At 39.3% G+C, this 25,060-nt stretch overlaps 1 protein-coding gene across 4 annotated transcripts; it reads left to right on the top strand.

Annotated features, from left to right (window-relative positions):
* The first annotated feature begins 93 nt into the window (after positions 1 to 93).
* FAM149B1 (family with sequence similarity 149 member B1) lies at positions 94 to 24,498 on the top strand. 4 transcript variants are annotated; one of them, XM_054982542.1, is made up of 15 exons: positions 94 to 181; positions 4,318 to 4,413; positions 5,689 to 5,821; positions 6,112 to 6,254; positions 7,645 to 7,764; positions 8,592 to 8,759; positions 10,610 to 10,797; positions 11,844 to 11,977; positions 14,352 to 14,464; positions 15,918 to 16,142; positions 16,562 to 16,679; positions 17,084 to 17,209; positions 21,956 to 22,037; positions 22,141 to 22,275; positions 23,413 to 24,498. In XM_054982542.1, the coding sequence occupies exons 1-15, from the start codon at positions 132 to 134 to the stop codon at positions 23,484 to 23,486; spliced, it is 1,905 nt and encodes a 634-aa protein (XP_054838517.1). In that variant the 5' UTR covers positions 94 to 131; the 3' UTR covers positions 23,487 to 24,498. The 4 variants fall into 4 exon arrangements, with proteins under 4 accessions (XP_054838517.1, XP_054838516.1, XP_054838515.1 ...); XM_054982541.1 differs by having other exon boundaries at positions 22,432 to 23,501; XM_054982540.1 differs by lacking the exon at positions 94 to 181 and adding an exon at positions 330 to 498.
* The last annotated feature ends 562 nt before the right edge of the window (positions 24,499 to 25,060 follow it).

Below are 25,060 nucleotides of genomic sequence, written 5' to 3'. Positions count from 1 at the left end.
ATAGAGCGCGGACTTCCCTTGGCTTCGGCGGCCGCCGGGCAAGGCCGAGTGGGGCGGGGCGTCGCCATGGCGGCCGGGGCAGAGCCGGCGAGACGGCGGCCGGGCCCGGGATGAAGCTCTGAGGCGGGAGGATGATCTCGCGATACACGCGGAAGCCGGTGCCCCCCGACGCCCTGGAGATGTGAGTGGCCTCCCTCTCCGCGGCCTCTTCCTGCGCGGCCGCGGGTGCTCGCTGGCCTCCCCCTGCCGGCGTGTAAACAACCTGCGTGCCTAGAGCAAAACTCCCTGCCGTCGCTTTGATTGAGATCAACCAGAAGAGAAGCGGGCGGGCTTAGGAGCTGGGCAGAGCTTTTCCTCGGGCTCGGGATTTCTGTGGAGGCCTTTGAACTGCTGCGGTTTGGAAAGCTGTGGAATGGTTTGGTCCCCCTCCCCTCCTTTTAGCGTCCACCGCAGTGAAGAGGCCTGGAGAAAGTTTGCCCAGTGCTTCGTGTCGTTTTGGTTGGTCTTAATGAATTTTGCTTTGGACCAGCGCAGTTACTTGCCACTTCATTGCAGAGAGACAGCAGGAATGCAGCACCTCAGTGAGAAAGGCTCCTTGGGGATATATGGGTGGGAAGCAGCAGTCTCCCTGAGCTACCTCCTTGGGGTCTGAAGAAGGGAGCTCTGACTCTCTCGGAAGCTCATCTTGCTGGTCTCTGAGGACTGGACTCAAATCCGGCTGTTCTACTACAGACGAACCCAGCTGCCCGCCTAAACTATCTCTGAGCTAGTTCCCTCTGAGGTGGGTCAGCCTGTGTCTTGTGCTGGGTATTTCATGCTGCAGTTGGGGCTTGTGTGATAGCGTTTGCCCTCTCACAAAAAAGTCATCGTTCCTGCTTAATTTTAGGTGGGTAGCTGTATTGGTCTGCAGTAGAACAGCAGGATTTGAGTCCTGTGGCACCTTAGAGATCAACAAGATTTTCAGGGTATAAGCGAGAGTCAGAGCTCCCTTCCTCAGATACCTACTTGTATCATACTTACCTATCATTCCAACTTGCAGAATATTGGGGTGTCAGGAAGAAGCCTAAGTAAGAACCCTATTCACTGGTACACAGCCTTTCTATATGCAGGGATTCTCCCCCCCCCCCCGCCCCATGTTTAACCCTGCGAGCATCCACCTTCTGGAAGAATTAGACTTTTGACAGCTTGTAGGGAGGGACTGATGAGGGAGGCCTCTACTGCTTGTTTCTACTGCTTGAGGCAATGCATTTAAAAAGGAAAAATTGCAGCTGCATAGTGATGGTAGTATGTGGTTGTAATTCTTACAACACACCTCTGCATTTTTATGTATGCATATATTCTTTGTTGCTTAGAATCACAATCCATGACATTTATAGCACAATCCCAAGCAGTTACACCCTTCTGAGTCCATTGAACACCATAATTGCTTAGGATTTCACTTTTAGAAGCCTACACAGAGTGGGAGAAAATTGTCAGCACTGGGAATTTGACAGCATTAATGCAGAAGCATATTCAAGTTTCACACAAGGGGCATCATGCACGCCAACAAAACTTTTATTTGGAATGAGGTATACAAAAAGGAAAATAAATAGGAACATGAGAAAAAACACTATATGTAACCCTTTATGTAACTTTGCCCCAGTAAGGTCTGGATCAAGACTGTCATACTGGATATTTTCTGGCATCAGCACCCTTATGACAGTGACAATGCCACGTGACTTGTCAAGAAAGGGGTCTCCATGTTCTAGAATGATTTCCATCACCTTTGAAACACTAGTGAATACTATACGGGAAATAGCTGTGGAGTCTGCAGGGAGTGTATTTGAAAGGTGGGGGAGAAATAGTTATGCTTGATCAGAGTCGGGTCTAGAGGGCCTGGACTATAAAGTTTACTTTTCAGTTATTATCAGTCACTTTTTATATCAATTAACATAATACGTCTTTCTTATGACTGGAATTTTTAAACAGTGCAATTTTTTTTTTGTAACTGCACATTGTTCATTGAACTGTACCTCTTATGGCATATTTCACATTTTCAAAGCCCTAGTTTGAGAATATATTTATATACAGCTATTCTGGAATAGCCACTTTTTATTTCTTCAAGTGTTCAGGAGATGAAGTAAAGGTAAAGAAAGCATCAAGCTGTAGCAAAGTCTAGAGCTTTCAAAGCTGTAATTATATGCAGTTGGTGGAGAGTTACTTCAAGTCACAGCTGACTTATGGTGATCCCTGGTGAGGTTTTTGAGGCAAGAGACTAAGAGAGGTGGTTTGCCATTGCCTGCCTCTGCAACCCTAGTCTTCATGGGAGATCTCCCATCCAATTACTAACCAAGGCCAACTCTGCTTAGCTTCTGAGATCTGGGCTATATGCAGTTAAACATGCCAAATTCTGTATAGGATCAGGCTGCATATCACTCCTTTTTGAATCACGTGAACTATTCGTTGGATCCACCAGCTTTTTCACTCAATCTTACTATAGTCCCCATTCCATGTAGCTTTTGTAAATCTGGTCCTATGATCACCAACATAGCTTTTTGGGGTGATCAAAGAGGGCCCTTTCTTTTTCACCAGTAGAAAAGCTGCTTGGATCTAAACAAATACCAGAAAATGATCCTGTGGTGAAAGATAACTGTCCTAAAACATATTAAAGGATTTGTGAAAACATTAAAGACTAACAGATGTTGCAGTAAATTTGTTAGCCTTTAAGATGCCACAAGCCCTTTCTGTTTTTGCCGCAGCAGACTAATATGGCTACCTATTGATAGCTAAGAATGGCCTGAGATATTAAATCAAATCATTTATAGCTGGATCACCTAGGAATTTTCTGTTAATAGATGATGGTTGTATAAGGGCATTAAGAGAACAACTGCTGACCTTGGTTCATGTAAATAAGTCTTGACTAAGTGGAAAGGTTTGGGAGGTATTAAATGCCAGTGCAGTAGAAAGATTACCCTCCTGTCCCCTAATCATATACTATTCAGAGCAGTATACCAAATAATTAAGATGAGGTAGAGGTTTTGGAGTTAATACATACGGTTCCATACTCTTTGCAATTGTTTGGACTTTCCCATAGTCTTAAAAGAAGTTGCATGAGATTTAATTCTTCTAGATTTTTATGTGGGGTACAATGCCATTTTGAAGTTGAATTTAGACAAGAGTCAGCATTCCCTTCAAAGAGGGAGGGTGTGATCAGTGTAAGTTGAGTGGAGCCTGAGCAAAGGAGACGTGTTCTGACAGCCATTTTGTAAAGGGGTTCCTGGTAAGTAATTGGAGGGGAAGGAATTGGCAACATCCAACAGTTTCATTAATATCTATTTGTTCAATAATGTAGAAAAATTGAGCAAACGCAGTACAGAGTTACATGATACAATTAGAATAGTTTAAATGCTCAAAAGCAGGGTAATACAAAAATGAACACTGTTAACTATAGCTCTGTGTTACGCGTTAAGATAATATCTTAATTTTCATGGCCCAGTGCAGATGTAAAGACCTTCTTAGCATCGTTTTGGAATAAGGTATGCTCCTTTCTCCTCTCCCATTTTCAGAGCTAGCCGTGATGAAATTATACATACAGACTTAAGTGTGTGCTAACCATTGTTAGCTCAAATCACATAGTAAATGTAATATTTCACCAATGAAAATGGACGGGATGGGGAAGGAGCACTCAAGCCTCTTATGATGTTCATGTTCACTAGTGGTGGTTTTCAGCTTTCTGTCTTTTGGGTGCTCCCTCACTAAAGGTGGCCTGCCTGACATTGATGAGGGCCTGTGCTTCCTTGGTGGTTGCTCCCTGTTTATTGAACAGGCCTCCAAGGAGGTGAGGGGCTACCATCCTTGGAAATCTTTAGGAGACACAGTAGGAATATTTTATTCACTGAAACTGTTAATAGAATGTAAGTCGCAGAATTTTATTAAGACGGGGCAGGATAGATGTTGTTCGTTCTTTTTAATTACAGATTGTAAACTGCCTTGTTTTGATAAATAATCTCATAGCTGCCTCCTTATACTTGCAATTATCGTATCTCTGGAGAAATGGTCATGTTGAAATTCCAGTCTCACTATTGTTTAAATCTCTAATCTTTTATTTATTTCATTTATAGTCCGCCTTTCTCACTGACACTCAAGGCAGATTACACAGTGTGGGATTAATACAATCAGTATCCAGGATGTTTTCATACAGGGTTAAGGACATTTCCTTTCTATTTGTAGGCCTCATAAGGTAAAAAACAACCACCACCACCTTATGAACACCCATTGGCAGAGGAACTCATTTTTTATGTTTTGATTAACAAATTAATTTTTTGGTTTTTGCATTAGCCAAGGACTTACAAAGAATACCTTAGAACATCATCCCTTGCCAGACTCACCAACAGACAGTTATCTATCCACTGGAAGCCAAGAATATGTCTTAAGGTATTGGAGTAGTAACATTATGATTATGCTTGGTGGCATAATAGTAGAAAAAGATTTTTTTGTTATCCACTCTCATTTCATGGTGTACGCTGGTAACAGGGCTACTGCCCTTGCTCTCTTCCTATTAGGGCTGGATACCTCTTGAGTGTCCAGTCAGATATTGTCAGTGGGCATTCAATGGTCAAATGCCACTTCTTCCATAAATCAAGTATAGCCTTATGCTAGGCACTTGATAAGCTGGTATCAACAGATAGCAAACACAAAAGAGAGATTGTTTTGATTCTTCACACTGCAAAGCATACCTAATTAAGGAGCAGCCAAATATTCATTGCCTTGCCCGTTAATCCTCTGCATTTGTATTTTCCTTTGTGTTTTCTGTTACAGTTGCTACAGAAAGTAATTTATTTTTTTTAATTATATAACTGAGCTGTCCTTGGGGTTCCAGGACAAAAATAAAGACTATTAATTGTTCATGTACTTGCATAATATTATAAGCTATAAATAATTGACTTTAATAATTTAGAATTTAATGTAATTCTTTCAGAATTGTTAAACTTTATTTCAAAAGTAGCATAAATTCTATTCAGATGTATTTATTCAGATATTTTGCTGTTATAGGAATGAGATTTGGAAGTCTTTGGGTTCGCATGGAGCTGTTTCCTCCCTCATTTCTTGGCTTGTCACTCAAAGATTGAAGACTTCCTGGTTTACAACAGTTAGGACGAAACAACAAACTGTGGTTTGTTGCCCATGAAATAAGATTTCAAATCATGGTTTAATGTTGGTTTGTAAGAGAGAACAAATCACAGCTTGTCCTTTCATCCATTTCATACATCACAACAAAATGAGGATTGTTGGCATTTTGGAAGTGGTCAGTCTCTGAGTCATGCATTAGGAGGTGGGGTCTGAGGGCTCAGTCACATCATGACAAATCATACTTCGTCATTACATTTCAGCGCAGCTAACAGTTTTTTTCCTTGATATAATAAATTAATGCTTTATATATTTGACATTAGTGGACATCCTTTTTGTGCAGTTCCCATCTGAGCATTGAAGAGTCAGACAAGGATAAAAAATGTTAGTAGGACTTTATGTGTGTGCATATTTTATGGTACTTTAACTTGAATCTTCAAATAAAGATGTTCATTTTTCTGTTCTCCATATATCCTAATCCATATGAAAAGTTTCATTTATCATGATACATATGACTTGATTCTATTCTAATTTTATAATCATATTCTAATTTATTTTTCTTTCGTCAAATGTGTGTTTTAGTGATTCTGAAAGTACAAAAGAATTAAATTACCAGCCTGTCATTCCTGTGGACAATGGAAACTCATGGTCAGCTAGTCAGAGCTTCACAGGCACCTCTACGGAAGACAGCTCAGTCTTCTCTTGGGGATATTATGTAAGTAGAGTAAATTTGCACAGTTTTAGCTGAGTTGTAGTAGTGCTTCAGCATGCAATCAGATTTGGATTAGTTGAATCTTTCCCTGCGAAGGAACTTAGCAAGGAAGATGTTGGCCGAATAGCTTCACCACTTTAAGCAGGCTGATTACATTGGTGTATTGGAAGTTTAATTTTTCTTTTACTTTATATGAGAAAACTCTTCAGCATTCTCAGCCTGTATATTGTCTCCTATTTAAGTTGTCAGTCGGTTTGCCCTTTTCTATTTTTTTCTTCTTGTTTTCCCTTCAGGAATTTGATAAAGCTGCGACACGACAAGTCCAGCAGATATTTAGACACATTGATGAGCTTTTGTATGAACAGAAACAAAGTGTCTATGTTGAAGGCCTAGAGGAAGAGTGCCAACAGTGGACATTGAGCTTTCCCCATCTCAGGTGTCGTGACAATATATTCATGCTGGATGTTTCATTGTACTAGAGGACAGGAAATTTGTAATAGGAATAAGGCTGTAGTTTTAAACTTCTACAGAACTGATGTCTCATGCATAGGTGAAACCTCAGTAGTGCACGCACGATAATGTCCTTTGTGCTACTAAGCTTACAGAGTGCGTTCCAGACATGGTTGGCCCCAACTATTGTCCCCCCAATTTTTTCCCCCACTGCTGGGATCCTAAGTCAAACTGGAAAGCAAAGGGCATGTGTTATCCTAGTATTTCTGTGCTTATTTTCACCTTCTGCATTTAAATGCTGTCCCATACCTCAAAGCCATTAATCATTGGTAGTAGCCAAGTTAGTAGGCGTGGACATTGGCAGCTCTTCTTAAAGAACTACATCTCCCTCTTTTCTTGAGCCAACAATGCAACAGAAGTTTATGGTGCACCACCAACATATACAATTACCCGTTGCCCATGGTCTTAGAATTCTCACTTTCCTACTTAAGCACCATCATAATGGCTTTTTCTTTCTGATTCTCTGTGTTGATGCTGAACAGCTCAGTATTAAGAAGGGGTTCCTTTAGGATATGCTAAGTGCTTTATCAGCCTGGTGTTGCACATCATCATCTTATATTGATATTTTAAGCCAGGAGTCCTCAACTTTTTTGAGCCTGTGGGCACCTTTGGAATTCTGATACAGGGTGGTGGACACAGCCACAAAATAGCTGCCAACCACCAAATGAATGCATAATTCTAATAACAACTCTTCAGCATTTCAAGCAGAAGCTCTTTTTAACAGGATGCCTTTTAAAATAAACATACTTTTTACAAAATATTTTTGTGCATACACACAGCTTACCTTCAGTCACACAATGAAGGTTCTTGTACTGTGGCAGCATCTGCTGCCAAAGCAAGATTTTTAAAAATCTGCACAGCCAATTAAACACCCTGCTGGGCAAAAGGTCCCTCTGGCCCCACCTACTTTCTCAAAACACTTGGCAGGTGTCGTGAAAAGTCTCTGGGCACCATGTTGGGGAGCTCTGTTTTAAACAGTCATGCAGCCAAAATATTTAGGATTCAGTCAGTGCAATCCTGATTAGTTACTTCAGTCTAAGCCTGTTGATTTCAGTATATTTAAGACTGAACTAACTCTGTATACATAGGTTGGCACTGAGTGTCACACCAAATTAGGTCACTCTCCAATATAAAAGTGCTCTTCAGAAGTGGGTGATGAGTTCGTCTGTATATCTGTTGCTGTTGCTCACATATTAAAAAAATGAGGGGGGGCTGTATCCTCTGTACCTGCTGGATGCCTTGAACCCATTTTCTTATTTTGTTAGGCATACTTTGATTTGTTTTATTATTTTTTAATTTTCTCTTTGATATTGTAGGATTGTGGGAAAACAAGTGGTGAACCCCACAGATGAAGGTTATAGCTTTTATCCTCGTTCACCTTGCAGCACCTTAGATTCATCAGACACAAGCCCAATGCAAGAGAAAGATCCTAGTGAGTAAGTATCAGTGTTAGCGCAAGTCCCTTATGAGCAACAAACCATTTTTGCCCAAAGCCTAAAAGGCACACCTTTTAGTAATACAACATCTTCTGTGTTGTTTTTTTGGTTGGAAATTACTCACCTTTATAATAATTTCAGGTATTAGACTTCCTACACAAACCATAATTTTGAAAGTAACTGCAGTGTGGTTAATGTATAACTGGCAGTATTAGCTTGGAGCCCATGAAAAATGTTCGCTAAAGGGGGGAGGTGGGTGGGATTTTTGCAAGTTGCCCCCTCCCACTTCAGGTCTTCAACACCTCTCTTACTCTGTCTCTGAAGTGCCTGTCATCCAGGAAGAGTATTTTGGGTATTGTTTTGGCAGAAGGGACAACATTTCCTTCAAAAAATGGAGCCCCTTGTGGCTCATGGCACAAGCTTCCAGAGGGAAGTGGGTTGGATGTATACCTGTGAGAGGTAGCATCTCACACATGTGGATATTGCCTGTGTCCCCTCAGCAGCCCTTTTCTGTTCACCCAGATAATCCTGTGATAAGAGACGGTGGCCTGTAGACCCTTGTAAACAAAACCTGCTCTGGGATGGGGCAGTAGTGAAGAGGGAGAATCATGAGAAATCTTCTCTCTTTGGTCTTCTTTCATGTATCATATATATGGGCTTATATGTCCTCCTTTGAAAGTCACCCCTGGTAGATCATCATATAGTAGTAGAAGTAGATCATCATATAGCCGACATCAAAACTATACACTTGGTGTATAAAAAGAATACAAAGCCCTCCTTGTTTTGGGCTACTTGAAAACAACTTGATTTCTTTTTTGTTTGTTCAGGTTTAGTATTTTAGGCAAAAAGATTTCCCTCTCTGTAACTCCTGTTTATAAAAAAGATAACTTTTCAAAACCTCCTGAATTGTGTTTGTTGGAAAAAGAAGAAGATGATGGAGTGATTGTTTCAGAAGGCATAATAGAGGAATATTTAGCTTTTGACTGCAGAGATATGTACGTATTGAATATTTGATTAGTCTTACAGTGATGTGTAATGCAAGTGGCTGATAATATTTATTATTAAATTCAGGGGTCATTTCATAGAAAAAGCTGCAGGAACTCATTAGCATAACTCATTTGCACAACTCATTTGCATATGCCATGCCCCTTGCCATTACCGGAAGTGTGTCATTGGCATAACTGATTTGCATATGCCACACACCCCTGACATCACCTATCCTGGCTGTTTTGGGCCCAATCTTGCCCATTCAGGGCCGAAATTGGGCCCAAAAAGGGACTGAAAAGGGGCCCAAAATGGTCAGGATGGGGCCACTGCTGAGCAGGAGAGTGATCCACCACCTGTCAGAGGCCTGATCCTGGCTGTTTTGGGACCAATCCTGGCTGTTTTGGGTCTGATCCTGGCCATTTTGGGACCGAATTGGGCCGTTTTGACCCCGATCCAGGTCGAAACGGGCCCAAAATGGCCAAAAATCAGGTGGGTGGGGCCACCTGACATGTGACCTTTTTGGAGAACTACTGGAACTGCGTTCCTGCGCATTCCCTCTCAAAATGAGCCCTGGTTAAATTGATACCTGTTTGTTCTGAATGTTACAAACTAATAGGTAGCATAACAAATTATTATTTTTATGTTTGTTATAAACCAGATGAACATACATGTTTTAATTAGAGTTGCAACCTTTTATCAATACATTGGTTAGATTAATCAAGAAACCTTTTGATAGACTAAAAAGCACTCCCAGTTAATTGGGAACATGATTTAAAAAAAAAAAGATTGTGATTATTTTTGGGAGGTACTTATACAAACTGCATATTCCTGCTTGCTGTGGCTTAAACTATCCCATAAAACAAATGAAGTGTGCATTTATTTTCATTTGTATGCAAATTCATGTTGTTTTAATTGAGTAACAGTGCAATCCTGTGCAAAGTTGCTCCACACTGCAGTAACTTTATATAGTATTGCGCTGTAAAATTCATAGGATGAATTGACTAAGATTTCTTGAAGTGGGCCAGCGTTGTATTTTTAGTACAAAAATAGTTGTTTTGCCATTTAAATGTTCCTAATAATTGAAAATACTTTGTAAGACTTTTCCATGAGGATATATCCTATGGATTGGTTTTGCCATTTCTTAGTTATCCAGATTAATTTTCAAATGTTTTCCACTAGCAAAACATGCTGTTACTTTTTTGAACTTCTAATTAGCATTAAGTTTCATTCTATAAGGTCAGGATGAATAAGTAGTTCTGTGTTGGGAGAACAGTAGAAGCTTACAGTGATCCAAAAATCCATCTCCCTTTGTTGTATATTTTATTTATATATCATTTGATGAAAATATCTTAATTATATGGTGGATTATAGAAACTACAGCTTATATTATGATTATATTGTTCCCTTCTTTATTAACGTTTATCACCTACAAAGTTCCAGACAGAGCTTACAGTGGACTTTTTCTGTAGTTTCTCAGGCAATGAACTAACATCAAGCCCGGCTAGGGGATTCTCTCAGACTCTCCACTTCATCAGACACCGTTGTATGAGTTAAAAGTCTTTATTAGAGATTGCTCCCTAGAAGTGCACTTGTACATAGTAATTGCTTGGAATGCTGAAGTAAAGCCTTCCCAGAAAGATTATACCCCCAATCTCTCTCCCCCACCCCCCGCCAGTTCAAATGACAGTCAGTTAAAGTTGGTGCGGAGCTCAGAAGCTCACAGGTATGGCAGACAGGCTGACTTGCCTGTCTGACAACTAGTTGAACTTTTGAGAACATTATCAGAATTCCTGAAATGCAAATTTATTCAGCAAAATTACTGTAGTCTAACTTCTGCTAGCTGCTTGTCTTTTTTCAGGGAAGAAGAATTACATGAAAGGAAAATAGGGATTTCATCTCGCAGAAAGAAATTAGGTTTTCCTCCTATCTCACCGCCATACTGCATGAGGGATGCTGTTCTTTCCTGCATATTCGATGATGTGTGGACTGAAGTTCTGGGCTATATGGAACAGTTAATCTGTAGACATTGGGAAGGGTCAGTTTCAGGTAAGTGTCACAGCTGAAACATGATCTGATCAACAGATTTATTATGATCTTTTTCACAAATATATTTTAAATACTTAGCATTGGTAGCAAGTGTTACACTGATTTTTAAAAAGGGGTCCCAGGGGAACAATGAAACTACAGGCCAGTTAGCCTAATCTCTGTCCGAGGCAATATATTTATTTACTTTATTTATACCCCACCCTTTTCTCCAGTGGGGACCCAAGGTGGCTTACATAATTCTCCTCCATTTTATGTCCACAACAACCTTGTGAGGTAGGTGAGTCTTGAGTTTGTGTGACTGACCCAAGGTCACCCAGAGGAACTGGTTGGCCTCTGTCTGAGACAGCATGCTGGACTATATGGACCACTGGTCTGATCTAACAGGGCTTTTGTTATGGCACGTTATCTTTCTCCAAAACAGAGGTGTGATCTCAGGTTGGGTTCTTAGTACCTAATTTTGTTAGCAGCAGCTTGTTATGAAATTGGGCAATTGAAATGTTAGGCATTTGGAAAACGTTGTTGCTCATTCCCTGCCACTTTTTGTTAGGGTTGGATCCTGTAGAAAAGATCTGCACTCACAAGAGGGGGCATTTACTCCCTCCTGAAACAGCCCTCAAGCCCACCCTTTTGCTTCTAGGGTTCCCCTATCCCACAAGAGCAGCAATTTGGGGGACAATGGGGGCTGCTTCATAATGGGAGAGGTGGAGAAGTGTGCTTCCATACATGGAATTTAGACAAGATCCAACCCATTATGGCTTTGATCCCTGCATAGTTTCAGGGAATAGGGAATATTTCAAACTGAGATAATGATCTGTAGTCAGTATGCTCAGCAGAATCTCCAGTTCGCTCTGCTTTTATTTTTAGATGTAGTTTTCCGGCACATCAACATATATTATATTGAATCTGTTGTTCCTCTGTGACAAAAATCTAGGAAACAAAACCCATCTTTAGTACCATTCTTATAGGACATAAAAATTACCTTCCTTAAAATTTTGCCTTTAAGACTCACTAATGCATAGTGATGTTGCTTGTTCTGGTCTTGGTAGATGATGAGAAGAATGCGATAACCACAGAAACAAGCAGGACAGATTCAGGAAGCCCTTTTATGCAGTTTGAACCATTGCCGTTGTTGGTACCTCGAATGCCACAACCTAAGATGCCCTCCCTCGCCTCAAATCCGGTAAGCTTAAGAAGCGAAGTGATATATATGTTAGGCTGAGTTGATGTTCAGGCTTGGAAATGCCTAATGTTTTCTTAAAGTTGCATTAAACATTAGAAGTTGTCAGGAATTGACTATGATTGTCCTTTTTAAACTTTCTTTCTGTCATACTCTCTCATAACTTTTAAATATTCTGTCTCTTCTTGTTTTGCAAACATTCTTCATTGAAATTTGAGGTAATCACATTATAAAGCGTTGGAACACTTGTGTATTACTTTCATAATAAGTATGCTGTGAGATTCTGATTAACATGCACAGTGGATACTATGTCATCTAACTTAGTACACAACAGAGAGAAATGTGGCTTCTATGATTTGAACTGCAAAGCAACTCAGTTAAAGCTTCTTCGTTTTGCTCCACATACTCTTAATGTGCACAGGTATCCATGACATTGATAAATATCCAAGGTTTAATCAACTTTGCTCATTTTAATTCAATTACTTTCCTTATTTCTTTTCTCTCCACTTCCTTGTATAATCCTCTGTCTTTTGTGTGCACACCTTATTATATGTATAGTACTCAAAATGCAGATGTGGATGCAAAACCAAAAAGAAGAGAAAAGCACCAGAAGTATGTATGCCTGGGTGTTGGGCTAGCTCTTTTCTTGTCAATGTCATTGCAGTGGGTGGATTTTCTGGCCTTTTCCACATTAGGCAGAACTGACTACCTTGGTCCTAAACTTGCCTACACCAGGATAAGAAACATTTGCTTCTATGGAATTGCAAATAAGCCACATCCTTTCTCAGATTCCCCTTGAGAGCCAATTAGGCAGCAACAACAACATCTTCCTACTAGTATATCTTGATTTTTCAGTCATATGATTATAACATTCAAGGTTAACAAGTTTATCCTGCATAGAATAAAATATCCTATTATCCTGAATACATTCAGCAAGAAATCTAATAAACCAGCATGGTGTAGTGATTAGAGTGTCAGACTAGGATCTGGGAGGCCCAGGTTTGAATCCTTACTCTGCCATGGAAGCTCACAGGGTGACCATGGGCCAGTGACACACGCTCAGCCTAACCCACCTCACAGGGTTGTTGTGAGAATATAATGGGAAAGGCTGTAAACTACTCTGGGTGTAAACTACTACTGGGGAGAAAAACAAGGTATACAAGAAGTAAATAAATAACATGCTTCAGTGAGATTTGTGTTTACGTTAAGTCTTTTTCGGTTACAGTTTGACAAGACGCCAAAGATCCTGCATGTGTTTGTGCTTTCAGTACTGGCCCCTGCTCCTATAATCCCTTCATCACGTTCTGGGATTTCAGGGGATCATCTAGAGCATAAATCAGCTGTGACTGGGTCTTTTTGGATGTTTTTCAGTACTTGCAAGTAACTCTATTGATTCCATTGGAATCTATAGCAGTACTATTTGGCTGCGCGTGGCAGGTATTGTGTGATACTAGTGCAGAAGCTACTACAGCCAGCTACTGTGGACCTGGGGAAAAGAGAGAAAAAAGAGCTGAGGAAAGTCTTCCAAAGTCTTCCAAAGTCTTCCTGGTGGCAGAAGAGTAAAGGGAAGTGCACGTGCTGTAAAGCCAGTTGTCTAATTGACATTATAGTTTACTAGATGTGCAGGCAAGTCAGGAAATTACTAAGGGCCGAACTAGATGATACCACATTCCCACGTCTGCCATAGGGACATGGCACCATTTTAAAGCTTGTTTGTTTGGAGTTTTTTAACTTTTCAAAATGCCATAGGAACCTGATTCTGCCAGGGACTGTGGTGCAGGGGAACGAGGGGCTCCTGTTTCCGTCTGCTGTTTTCAAGAGCTGAAATGGTCATCTGGTTTGGCCCCAAGAGTGGGTCACCTAATTCCTGACATTTGCTTCAAGCAGTGCATGTTTTATGAGGGGTAATGCAGCAGTCCGGCTCTTGCCTAGTTGGAAGAAAGTTCCACTGAATCCATCCATCAGATTTTCATGCAAATGCAGTTAGGATCGAGGTGTTTAGTCCTAGCACGAAGTAGGGCAAGTCTGATACCGTTAAGTACTGTTTGGTACAGGAGGACTAAACATTGTCTGGTCTGAAAGGGGTTAGTCCAGATTCATTTATGTAAACTTTTGTGAATGTAACTACTTCATGCGAACTAGACCTTCGTTTGTTTATAACAAACAATATAACATATTAAAAACATATGGAAAATGTTCTGTTTGTGTGAGCTTTCACGGCCTGTTACGTGTTACCTGGGATATGAAGATAGTTCACAGCTTTTCTTTAAAATCTTGACATTCTCTTTTCGTTCTTTGTTAGGCATAAATATGACAATAAGCATGTGCTCACCATCAAATTTCACTTAGTCCTGATGTGCTGTCTTGTGATCTGCAGGTAAATCTTTCTCAAGGAACAAGCTGCAGCCCACAACGCAATCTGAATGGCCTGATGGTGATTCATGGGATTCCTTTATACCAAAAGAACTTGCCCGTGATAGATAAGATATTGTAAGAAGAGCAACCTTTTTTGTTCTGTATGGAAATTTCAGACTTTCACTTGGCACCTGATTTCATGTGCAGCATTTGAACATCTGATGGTTGTTGTGGGTTTTCCGGGCTGTATTGCCGTGGTCTTGGCATTGTAGTTCCTGACGTTTCGCCAGCAGCTGTGGCTGGCATCTTCAGAGGTGTAGCACCAAAAGACAGAGATCTCTCAGTGTCACGTGTTGGTGTCACTGAGAGAGATCTCTGTCTTTTGGTGCTACACCTCTGAAGATGCCAGCCACAGCTGCTGGCGAAACGTCAGGAACTACAATGCCAAGACCACGGCAATACAGCCCGGAAAACCCACAACAACCATCGTTCTCCGGCCGTGAAAGCCTTCGACAATACATTTGAACATCTGTTTTTTTATATATATTTTGTGAGAAACAATATATTTGTGCCTATCCCTTGGCCCAGATTCAGATGGGTAGTTAAACCTACTTAATTTCATAGCCTGCATATGGTTGTGTAAAAATATGTCAGTTTAGGCACCTGCGAACATATTTTGTGTAACCTGAGTCTTACAGTGCCCCCCTAAGCAGAGTTTTTTGCCAGTGAATTTAGAATGGTGCAGCTTTGCTTACTAGAGCACTACTTAGGAAAGCTGTACTAAAGACAGCTGAAGAGACCTACTGTAAAATCCCAAGATAAGTTACACCCTTCTAAGCTCCATTGACTTCATTGGGGTTTAGAAAGGTGTAACTGTTTAGGATTGCATCGATAGTTGCCTTTCTTTGAATTCTCACAGTGCTTGGTTCCAAGCAACTGCAGATTGTATGTCAGATTTATTTTAAGAATTCAGATTAAGAATTGTAATAAGCTCACCATTTAACCAAGCCCCCCCCAAATGGGATCTTGTTGTAAAACAAGGTATTGTAGCTCAGCTACTAGCAGATGCCAATCCAAACATGACTCTTGCAGTTGCAAAAGTTTTGTCTATGGCATTTAATGGCATTATTTCCTAATTTTGTATTCTTGTATTTTTTTATATTGCCTGTATAGTGATATATTATTATATTCCTTTTTGTTTGCTTATGACCTGTTGGTCTATAAGTTTTAATAAAAGAACTGAAACTAACCAAGCCACACCAGCAAAAATAAATTCCTAAAACCAAAGAATTGGATCCAGAGAACCATAGTTAATTCTTTTGGAAAGATACGCAGGATTTAATGCAATTAAAAAAAAATTAGTTACTAGTCTAGTGGATTTGCCAAATGCATTGCCCAATAATAAGCACAGTCTAGTATCTTTTTGTCACTGAAAGTGAATACACTGACTTGGAATGAATGAAAATTTGTCTGTCCTGCACTGCTGTTGCCATATTTGTACTTAAGTTTATTTATGTCGCTAGTGTGCTAGTCTGTGAGTGAATATTTCATATTGCTTCTGTGCTCTCTCCCAACCTTTCCCCATCAGAGATTTAGATGACAAATTGCTTACCAGGCCAGGCTCCAGTTCTATCCTGTCCACCACAGCTCGGCCAAATCGCGCCTTTGAACTCAGCACATCTTCAGTGTCCTATTCTGCTCAGTCTGCTAGAAGGCGTAATCCACCACCACGTACCCTGCATCCAATCAACACCAACTTTTCTCGCTCAGGGACTCCAAGATCTATGGATGAAGTCATCAGGGGAACACGACTGTATGTTTCTATGCCATTCTATCTAAATCCCTCTCTCTTTGGAAACAATCCTACAGAAACCAATTTGTGAAGGAATCAAGAGATCAGTTAAATAAAATGAAATTGTAAATGTTTCACACTAATTTGTTGCTGCCCGAAAGGGTGGGTGCAGGGGACGGTAGTCTGTCCTTAAAATTACTTTACACTCCTCAGCTATTCCCTGAAGAAGTCCTGTAAGAGAGTCTTTCTGCATTATCATTTTATTGTATAATAAAGGTGCAGATATTGCTCACCCTTGCAAATGATGCAAATCTTTTCCCCAAGGTGGTGCTTCTGTTGCAGCATCTGTTTTGCATGCAGTTTGTTTTATGTAGTGTTCATGATGGCTCTTTTCTAGCATTAATGAGCAGTTTTTAATCATTGCTGTTGATTTTTTCCAGCACCGCTGCAAATGAGCAGTTGTCGTCACCTTCCCCGATGCCACTGAGCCGAAATAATATCCTGCCTCCTATTAGTTCAGTAGATGCAGTAGAACATTTGGGATCCCAAAAGCAAATTGTAAGTCATCATTCCTGTTAACAAGAATCCGGGCTTCAGAATAGTAGTAGATCTTAAGGCCTCCCCCTGGTGAGGGAACTGACTGAGGTTTTGAAAATATGTTCCTGGGTTAACAATTCCTCTTAGTTTCTTTTGGTGAATTATTATTTTTAAAGCCTATTTTTTTTAAAAAAATGCAAATACTGAAACTGAATGTTGACTATTTATAGCTGATAATTCTTAGGGTTCTGACCCACCTTGGCCCCTGAAGATTATCAACCTACAAGTTAAATTGTATTATCATGCTGCACCAATGTCCTTCTGGTTCATGGCTGGAATAAATCTCCTGTCTGATGCTTATGCACCCTTTTTAATTTCGTGTTGTATCTAAAATAATGTTATTTTTTTTTCGTTTTATTTTGCAGAAATCTCGGGGTAATGCGAGCCGAGCTCATAGTGCAATTGAAGACGAAATAAACCATCAACCAGTACATGAAAGATTCTTGTTGCCTGATAGCTTCTCCAGACCCAACACATCACATGCATTCTGGGTAAGGGGTGCCAAATTCCATCAGACACTGATAGATACTTGTTTTGCTATCTACACGGAAAGTACCAAGGTGAAGAAGCAGCAGTACAAAGTTAACAAGGACAGGGGGTTCCTGATTTTTTTCTGCAGTAAACGAAACTTCAGGAAAATAACTCTCTTTAAATCATTTTTGTTGATTTTTTTCCAGCACCACTGCAAATGAGCAGTTCTCAACTGCTCATTTGCAGTGGTTCTGGAAAAAATCTTAGCTATGGCTTATCAGCTATTTAGCTTCTAATTAGGATTTTCTAGGTCACTTCCTAAGTCATCCTGAATTTTCCTGACTGCTGCTACTTGAAAGTTGAATTCAGTTCTATGTGCCAGATACCCTTAACCTGCATATTTCTTTCCTTGTTTTTTATGCATAATAAAACTTACGGGGCTATCCTTTTATAGTTTTTTAATATCATGGAAGAATTGGGGTGCCATCATTGGCTACGAAAGGACATGGGGCCCATACAGTTTCCCCACAGGAGTGCAGTTTTTTTTTTTTAATGGAGATGTTGAGAAGAGAAACAAAGTTTTTCATACAATATAACATGAATAGAGAAGTACCAACCAACAAGGTATGGGACACCTACAAGGCAGTAATTAGGGGCATACTAATGGACTTAAATGGAAGAGCCAGGAAAAAAAAAGAGAAGAGACAGGAGATCACGGAGAAAATAAAAGCCAAAGAAATACAGTTAAAGAAAAGACCAGGGAAAAAGAAAATCTACCAGGACATTAAAATTCTTCAAGAACAGCTGACAGCAATGAATAACAAAGAATTGGAATGGAATCTTAAGAGAATGAATCAAAAGGCGTTCGAAGGCGCAAATAAACCTGGGAAATATTTGGCATGGCAATTGAAGAAGAGAAAGGAGAAGAAAATAATAAATAAAATCTGTGAGGACAATAAAGTGTACCTGGAACAGACAGCTATTAGCAGAGCCTTTTATAAATTTTATGCCAAATTGTATAATAAAAAAGAGGTGAATAAAGACTCAATAGCGACATATTTGGAGAAAATGAAGCTCCCAGTAATTTTGGAAGCTTGGAGAGACAAATTGAACAATGAAGTAACGGAGGAAGAAATAAGAAAGGCAATACAGTCAACAAACTTGGGAAAGGCGCCAGGACCGGACGGACTTACAGCCAAATTTTATAAGGTAATGGCTAATGAACTGGCACCATTCCTAAAAGATGTGATTAATGGTGTTTTAAAGGATCAACGGATCCCAGACACTTGGAGTGAAGCTAATATATCACTGATCCCCAAAGAGGGGCAAGATTTGACTAATGTGAAAAATTATAGACCTATATCGTTACTTAATAATGATTACAAAATTTTTGCGAAGATACTGGCGGAAAGAGTGAAGGGATGGCTTTCTGAAGTTATTGAGGAGGAGCAAGCTGGTTTTTTGCCAAATAGACAAATCAAAGACAATTTAAGGACAGTTATAAATGCTATTGAATACTATGACAAACGTTGTGACAAGGAGGTTGGTTTCTTCTTTGTGGACGCTGAAAAAGCGTTTGACAATCTGAACTGGGACTTTATGTTTGCCACCATGGAAAAGCTACAAATGGGAGAAAGATTCATAAGAGCAGTAAAGGAAATTTACAGAGACCAGAGTGCAGCAATTGTGGTGAATGACGAGGTGACCAAGAAATTGACTATAGGTAAAGGAACAAGACAAGGTTGCCCGTTGTCTCCACTGTTGTTTATTTTGGTTTTGGAAATACTGATGATACAGATACGAGAAGACAATGCAATCCGTGGAATAAAAATAAAGGACTTTTCCTATAAGGTCAGAGCATTTGCGGACGATATAATGCTAATTGTGGAAGATCCAATGGAGAATATGCCAAAAGTAATAGAGAAGATTAAGGAGTTTGGAGATTTGGCAGGATTTTATGTAAACAAAAAGAAGTCAAAGATATTATGTAAAAATATGACTAAACAAAAACAACAACTATTAATGGAAATAACAGACTGCGAAGTAACAAGTAAGGTGAAATATCTGGGAATTGAACTGACTGCAAAGAATATAGATTTATTTAAAAACAACTATGAGAAACTGTGGACTCAGATAGAGCAAGACTTGATTAAATGGAACAGACTGAATTTGTCATGGTTGGGAAGAATTGCAGTAATTAAGATGAATGTGTTGCCAAGAGTGATGTTTCTGTTACAGACAATACCAATTATCCGAGACTCTAAGCAGTTTGAAAAATGGCAGAGGAAAATATCAGATTTTGTTTGGGCAGGCAAAAAGCCTCGAGTGAAAATGAAAGTGTTACAAGATGCAAAAGAAAGAGGTGGAATGCAACTGCCCAACCTAAGACTTTATTATGACGCAATTTGTTTAGTGTGGTTGAAAGATTGGATGATGCTGAAAAACCGGAAATTACTGACCTTAGAAGGATATAAAAAATATTCGGATGGCATGCATACTTATGGTATGATAAAGTAAAAGCAGACTCTATGTTCTTACATCATTATATTCGGAGAAGCCTATTCACAACTTGGAAGAAGTACAGAAATTACCTACAAGATGGAATTCCCTCATGGGTGGTTCCATATGAAGTAATAGATCCGAGAACTGTCGATAATGAACAACAGTGTTTAACATACAAGGAGATAACCCGAATGGAATTTTCTAAACCCAAAATAAAGACGCAGGACAAGTTGTCTCCAAGTTACGATTGGTTTCAGTACAGACAGATCAGAGATCTTTATAATTCGGACTGTGTGAAGGGAGGGATAAGAATGGAGAATTCGGAATTAGAACAGGCACTTTTACAAGAGGATAAAAAGGAAATCTCTAAGGTATATAAAGTGCTGCTGAAATGGTATACTGAAGATGAAACAGTTAAAGTGCAAATGGTGAAGTGGGCTATAAACTTTAATAAGGAAATAACAATGGAGGCGTGGGAATACTTGTGGAAGAATACAGTGAAGATTACGACATGCACCAATATTAAAGAGAATGTCTACAAAATGATTTATCGTTGGTATATGACACCAAAGAAAATTGTGCTAGGGAATTTGAACACGTCTAATAAATGCTGGAAATGTAAAAAGCATGAGGGATCTTTGTATCATATGTGGTGGACTTGTGAGGTAGCTAGGCAGTACTGGGGGGAAATAATAAGAGTAATAAGTGAGATTTTACAATTTCAAATTAATAAGAACCCAGAACTCCTGCTACTGAACTTGGGAATGGAGGACATTCCAGCACAATATAGGACACTGCTATTTTACATGACAGCAGCGGCTAGACTTTTGTACGCGCAAAAGTGGAAAGTGCAAGAAGTGCCAACTATTGAGGACTGGATATATAAATTGCTGTACATGGCGGAAATGGACAAAATGACAAGGAAACTGAGAGACCTTGATCCAGGACAGTTCAACACGGATTGGGAGAAGCTGAAACAATATTTAGTGAAGAAATGGGAGGTGGGAGGAGAACTGTGGCAGTTTGAAAATTACTGAAATACAATAAAAGTAGAGGGAGGTGACTTTACCGGGGGGTGGAGAGTTAAATGAGAATTTCTAAGCAACTATTTTATTAGACTATTATATATAGCATTAAGTATTATAGGTGCTATTATAAGAATTATGATAGAAATTAACTAATTATAAGGATAGAAACTAATTAATTTCATTTCTGGCAATAATTGTATAATGGAGATAAGTTTATAATTGCAATGAAGGAATTTAAGTAAGGTGGGAAAATATATATTAATGTATAGATCATGTATTAAATTGATTGAATTAGTTTGGAGGTATATATGGGTCAAATTGGTTGACTATTTTTGGGGGATAGTTGCATAATGGAAGTATAATATAATTATATAATTAAAACAGTATGAAGATATGTAGAAAAAGTAATATATAGAGTATAAGTTAAATTGGTTGACTTATATTGAATGTACTGTTTATAGAAGCATCTAAAATTATGCTAAATGAGGGATAAATTGTTTGTCCCATATTGAAGATGAGATTATAAAATAGAGTATAGAGTACCAAAATTAGTTAAATGATTATTATCAAAAGAAAATATGCCAAGAATGTATTTTTTAGTTATGCATTATTTAGATGTTAAAGTAAGTAGGAAGACAGAAGGAGCACTGTGTTATATAGATAAGCTTAGAAGAAAGTGAAAGTTTACGTTTGATAGATAGAATAAATTTGAAATGAGTAAGGGAAAAGGGACAAGGGGTTGGAAAACTGTTGGAAGTCAACAAAAGGGGGGGAAAGGGAGGGGGTTAGAATTGGAAAAATTAAAGGAAACTGATTGTAATGCACAATTTAATGACATCTAATCCAATAAAAAATCTTTAAAAAAAAAAAAAAGGACTGCAGTTTTTTCCCTTCCCCGACATTTGTGTACTTGAAAGCAGCAGATCAGGACACTGCTGGCTTTCCATCTCCACGCTGTACAAGTTAGTTGAAATCTGGATCTTGGTCACTTGAACAGCATAGAGAGGGAAGGGTGGATGGGGACCTGAAAGGTTAGCAGAGACCCCTCACTCCTCATACTGCCCCAGAGTACTGCTTCTATGCATACCCAGATTGAGGGGAAAGGCAAAACCAGTGGTTTTTTAAACTACATGAGAATGGGTTTGCAGATGGCAGCTGCTCCCTCTCATGGAAAATATTGTGCCCGTATTTTGTAAAATTCTGATCATGCTGTAACAGTTTTACTTGTTTTTTTAGCCAGACTCACAGCATCGCCGTTCTTGCACTGTTATTGATTATGCTAATCATCCACGTACTAATAAAGGATCTGCTGGCACAGGTAGGTTCAAAATTGGACACATTTTGCTTAAAAGTTATTCCTGAATTTCATGCAGACTGATACATGTAACAATTTTAATACTGAAATCTTTATTACTCTACAGATTCTATTCACGTAGGAGTGATGGGAGTCAGTTTAGGGATATCTAGTTCTTCCTATATTAACTCTTTCCACCACCAGCCTCTTGGTCATTTTCTTAATGAGGATGAGGAGGACAAAGAAGATCATCCTCTGCTGGGTAAGAAGCGAGAGGCAGCAAATTCAGAAACTGTATGTCCTTTATTTGGTTGCCTCTCATAAAATATGCAGCATTCTTTTTGAAGTTAGTTATTGGTTGTTTTGTCAAATGTTTAGTTCATAACCTTTATTGTCTCTTCCTCTCTTCTTTGTTCAGCAGACACACCAGTGTTTGAAAGAACAAACAGAGGATATAATCCGGGGAAACTGGTTGTGAATTGCCAAGTAATGTTACAATAAAATCATTGCTGAAAATACTAGGCAGTACAATGAAATTTCTAGGCCCCATGGTGACCTGGGCACTTGGGATTGTTAAATCTTGTGATAAAGGCTATATGGTTGAAGAAAACAGAGTAACTTGCTACACCAGTAGAATTTTAGCATCCATTACATGTTTCTGGAAATTAGATTGAAAATTGTAGTACCTCATACCCTCCTATAATATTTTCTTTAAAATAAAGCATTTCACTGAAATAAAACATATTTTTGCAGGGAAGTAGACTTTTGACAGCTGTTTTTGAAATTGGACTGGGTGTTGTAATATCTAACACTTTCTGCTCAGGTATTGAAGCTTCAGAAATTGTTTTTTGTAAGAATAAAAAGAAACTGCAATTATGCTAGATATGGAGGACAGAGTCATATATGGCAGCAGTGTGTCTGTAGCTTCCCTGCCTGCCACCCAAGTCCCTTTAATAATGTTACACACACATGGAAGGACTGACAATTGGTACCAGTGTATGCATGCTGCCAGAGGTCCAAGATACAATAAATGTTAGCAGCTCTTCCCATGCAATTACCATGATCTCCGCCCAGCCATTCCATAATTCCAAAGGAACTGTACACGCTGGGTTTGAGAAACACATTTAGACATGTAGAGGCTCGTTTGCACCCCATAATACAACCCATGTCAAAACAGGTAGGAAACACAGTAATGGAAAAAGTCTCAAGTACTTGCAAGAGGGGACTGTACCATATGAGTGCGTAGACCGTTCAGATGTAATTAATAGGATGCACTGTGGCATAATTTTCTGTAGGCAAGTTTGCTTTACCATATATGGTAAAATAGACTTGAGATTTATAGAGCTCGCATACTGCAGTTGCCACTTTCACAGCTTTATCTTTTCTTTTTGCTTTGTAGGTCTTCAATTGCATGGGTCTGTGAGAACTCACAACCGAGGTGGATCAGTCTCAAGAAACAGACAGGGATTGTAGCATGCTAGGGGCCATTCAGACATTTTAAAAATCAGTATTGAACTGTAGCAATATCAAACCTGTTTACAAAAGAAACCTAAAACTTCCTCTATGAAGTCCTATTTTTGTATAAACTGAAATGCCAAAGACTACAGGACTGAATTTAAATTTTGTTCCTGTAGATCAAGCTGTGCTATTCTATGGGACTTCTGGTGTTTTAGGGATCTGTCAAGTTTCTAGTATCCAGTGCTGATATATTCCATTACAAAGAATGTCTTCCTTAAGAGCCTGATTCCTGTAGCAGTAATAATGTTGTAACACCATTTAACTTGCCAGTAATTGACACTAATTGTAATATTTCTAGAACATGTTTTGAGCAATTCTTTCTCAGAGCAAAGTTCATTACAGTTCACACACTTTAGAAAAAATGGCAGAAACTGATTTCTGAAGCTGGCCAAGATTAAAATTCTTAGTGTTAAATTTTAGGTACAACGGTTCCTCAGCTTTATACCTCTTCACCCAGTGACTCAGCCAAGATCAAAGGGACTGAGGCAAATCTGTACACTAGAAGTGTACTTTCAATACCCTCTTTCCCTTGTTGAAATGTTTTACACACAGCAAGAAGTTATGAAAACTTTTGGGTAATTGTTTCTGTGCAGCAGCCACATCCAGAGGTTTAGGATTCTCTCATTGGTGAGAGATGCTATTCTAAGCATATGTACACTTTCTACATTTTGTAGGAGACAAGTTCCGGAGGGGTGGGGGGGTGAACTTAGAAAAGGCATAGCCTACTATAAAAATTACATTTCATGTCTGATGTAATTTAATGTAACTCTGTAAAAATAGTTTTAGGTCTTACTAGTCGAAGTAAGTGCCAGACTGCAAGAGTATGAAGCTATGTAAATTAAAAATAGCTTTGCATTATCTTCTAGGTACCATGTGAAATTTGTAAAAGCCAGGATGGGAACAGATTCTTATTAAATTGTAAAACAGATTAACTTTTATATGCAAATAAAGTATTTTCTAAACTGTATTTGAATCTGTAATTAAATATGAAGTAAGAGGTAAGCAGGGCTTTTTTTCCGGGAAAAGAAGTGGTGGAACTCAGTGGGTTGCCCTCAGAGAAAATGGTCACATGGCAGGTGTCCCCGCCCCCTGCTCTCCAGACAGAGAGGAGTTGAGATTGCCCTCCGCGCCGCCAAGCTGCGCGGAAGGCAATCTAAACTCCCCTCTGTCTGGAGATCAGGGGGCGGGGCCACCAGCCATGTGACCATTTTCAAGAGGTTACGGAACTCCGTTCCCCCGCGTTTCCCCTGAAAAAAAGCCCTGGAGATATGTATGTATGTATCATGGTGCTCTCTCAATTAATGGTCAAGTTTCCAACCTTTGCGACATAGTGCTTTTTTTTTTAAGCTAGTCTTCATAAAATGCATTGGTAGTTTGCATACTATCACAGACTTGTGTTGGTTATTACAGAAACACAGGCTGAGACTTGGTAACTTAACTGAGTCACTAAGGCTGCAACTAATGTTTTTGTGATAGCATGAAAAGACTAACCTAGTTTGCTGCTTAAAGACTGGTCCCAATCTAGCTCT

This window comes from Eublepharis macularius, chromosome 6 (assembly GCF_028583425.1).
Source record: "Eublepharis macularius isolate TG4126 chromosome 6, MPM_Emac_v1.0, whole genome shotgun sequence".
Lineage (NCBI taxonomy): Eukaryota > Metazoa > Chordata > Lepidosauria > Squamata > Eublepharidae > Eublepharis > Eublepharis macularius.
This window is presented reverse-complemented; position numbering and strand designations above follow the sequence as displayed.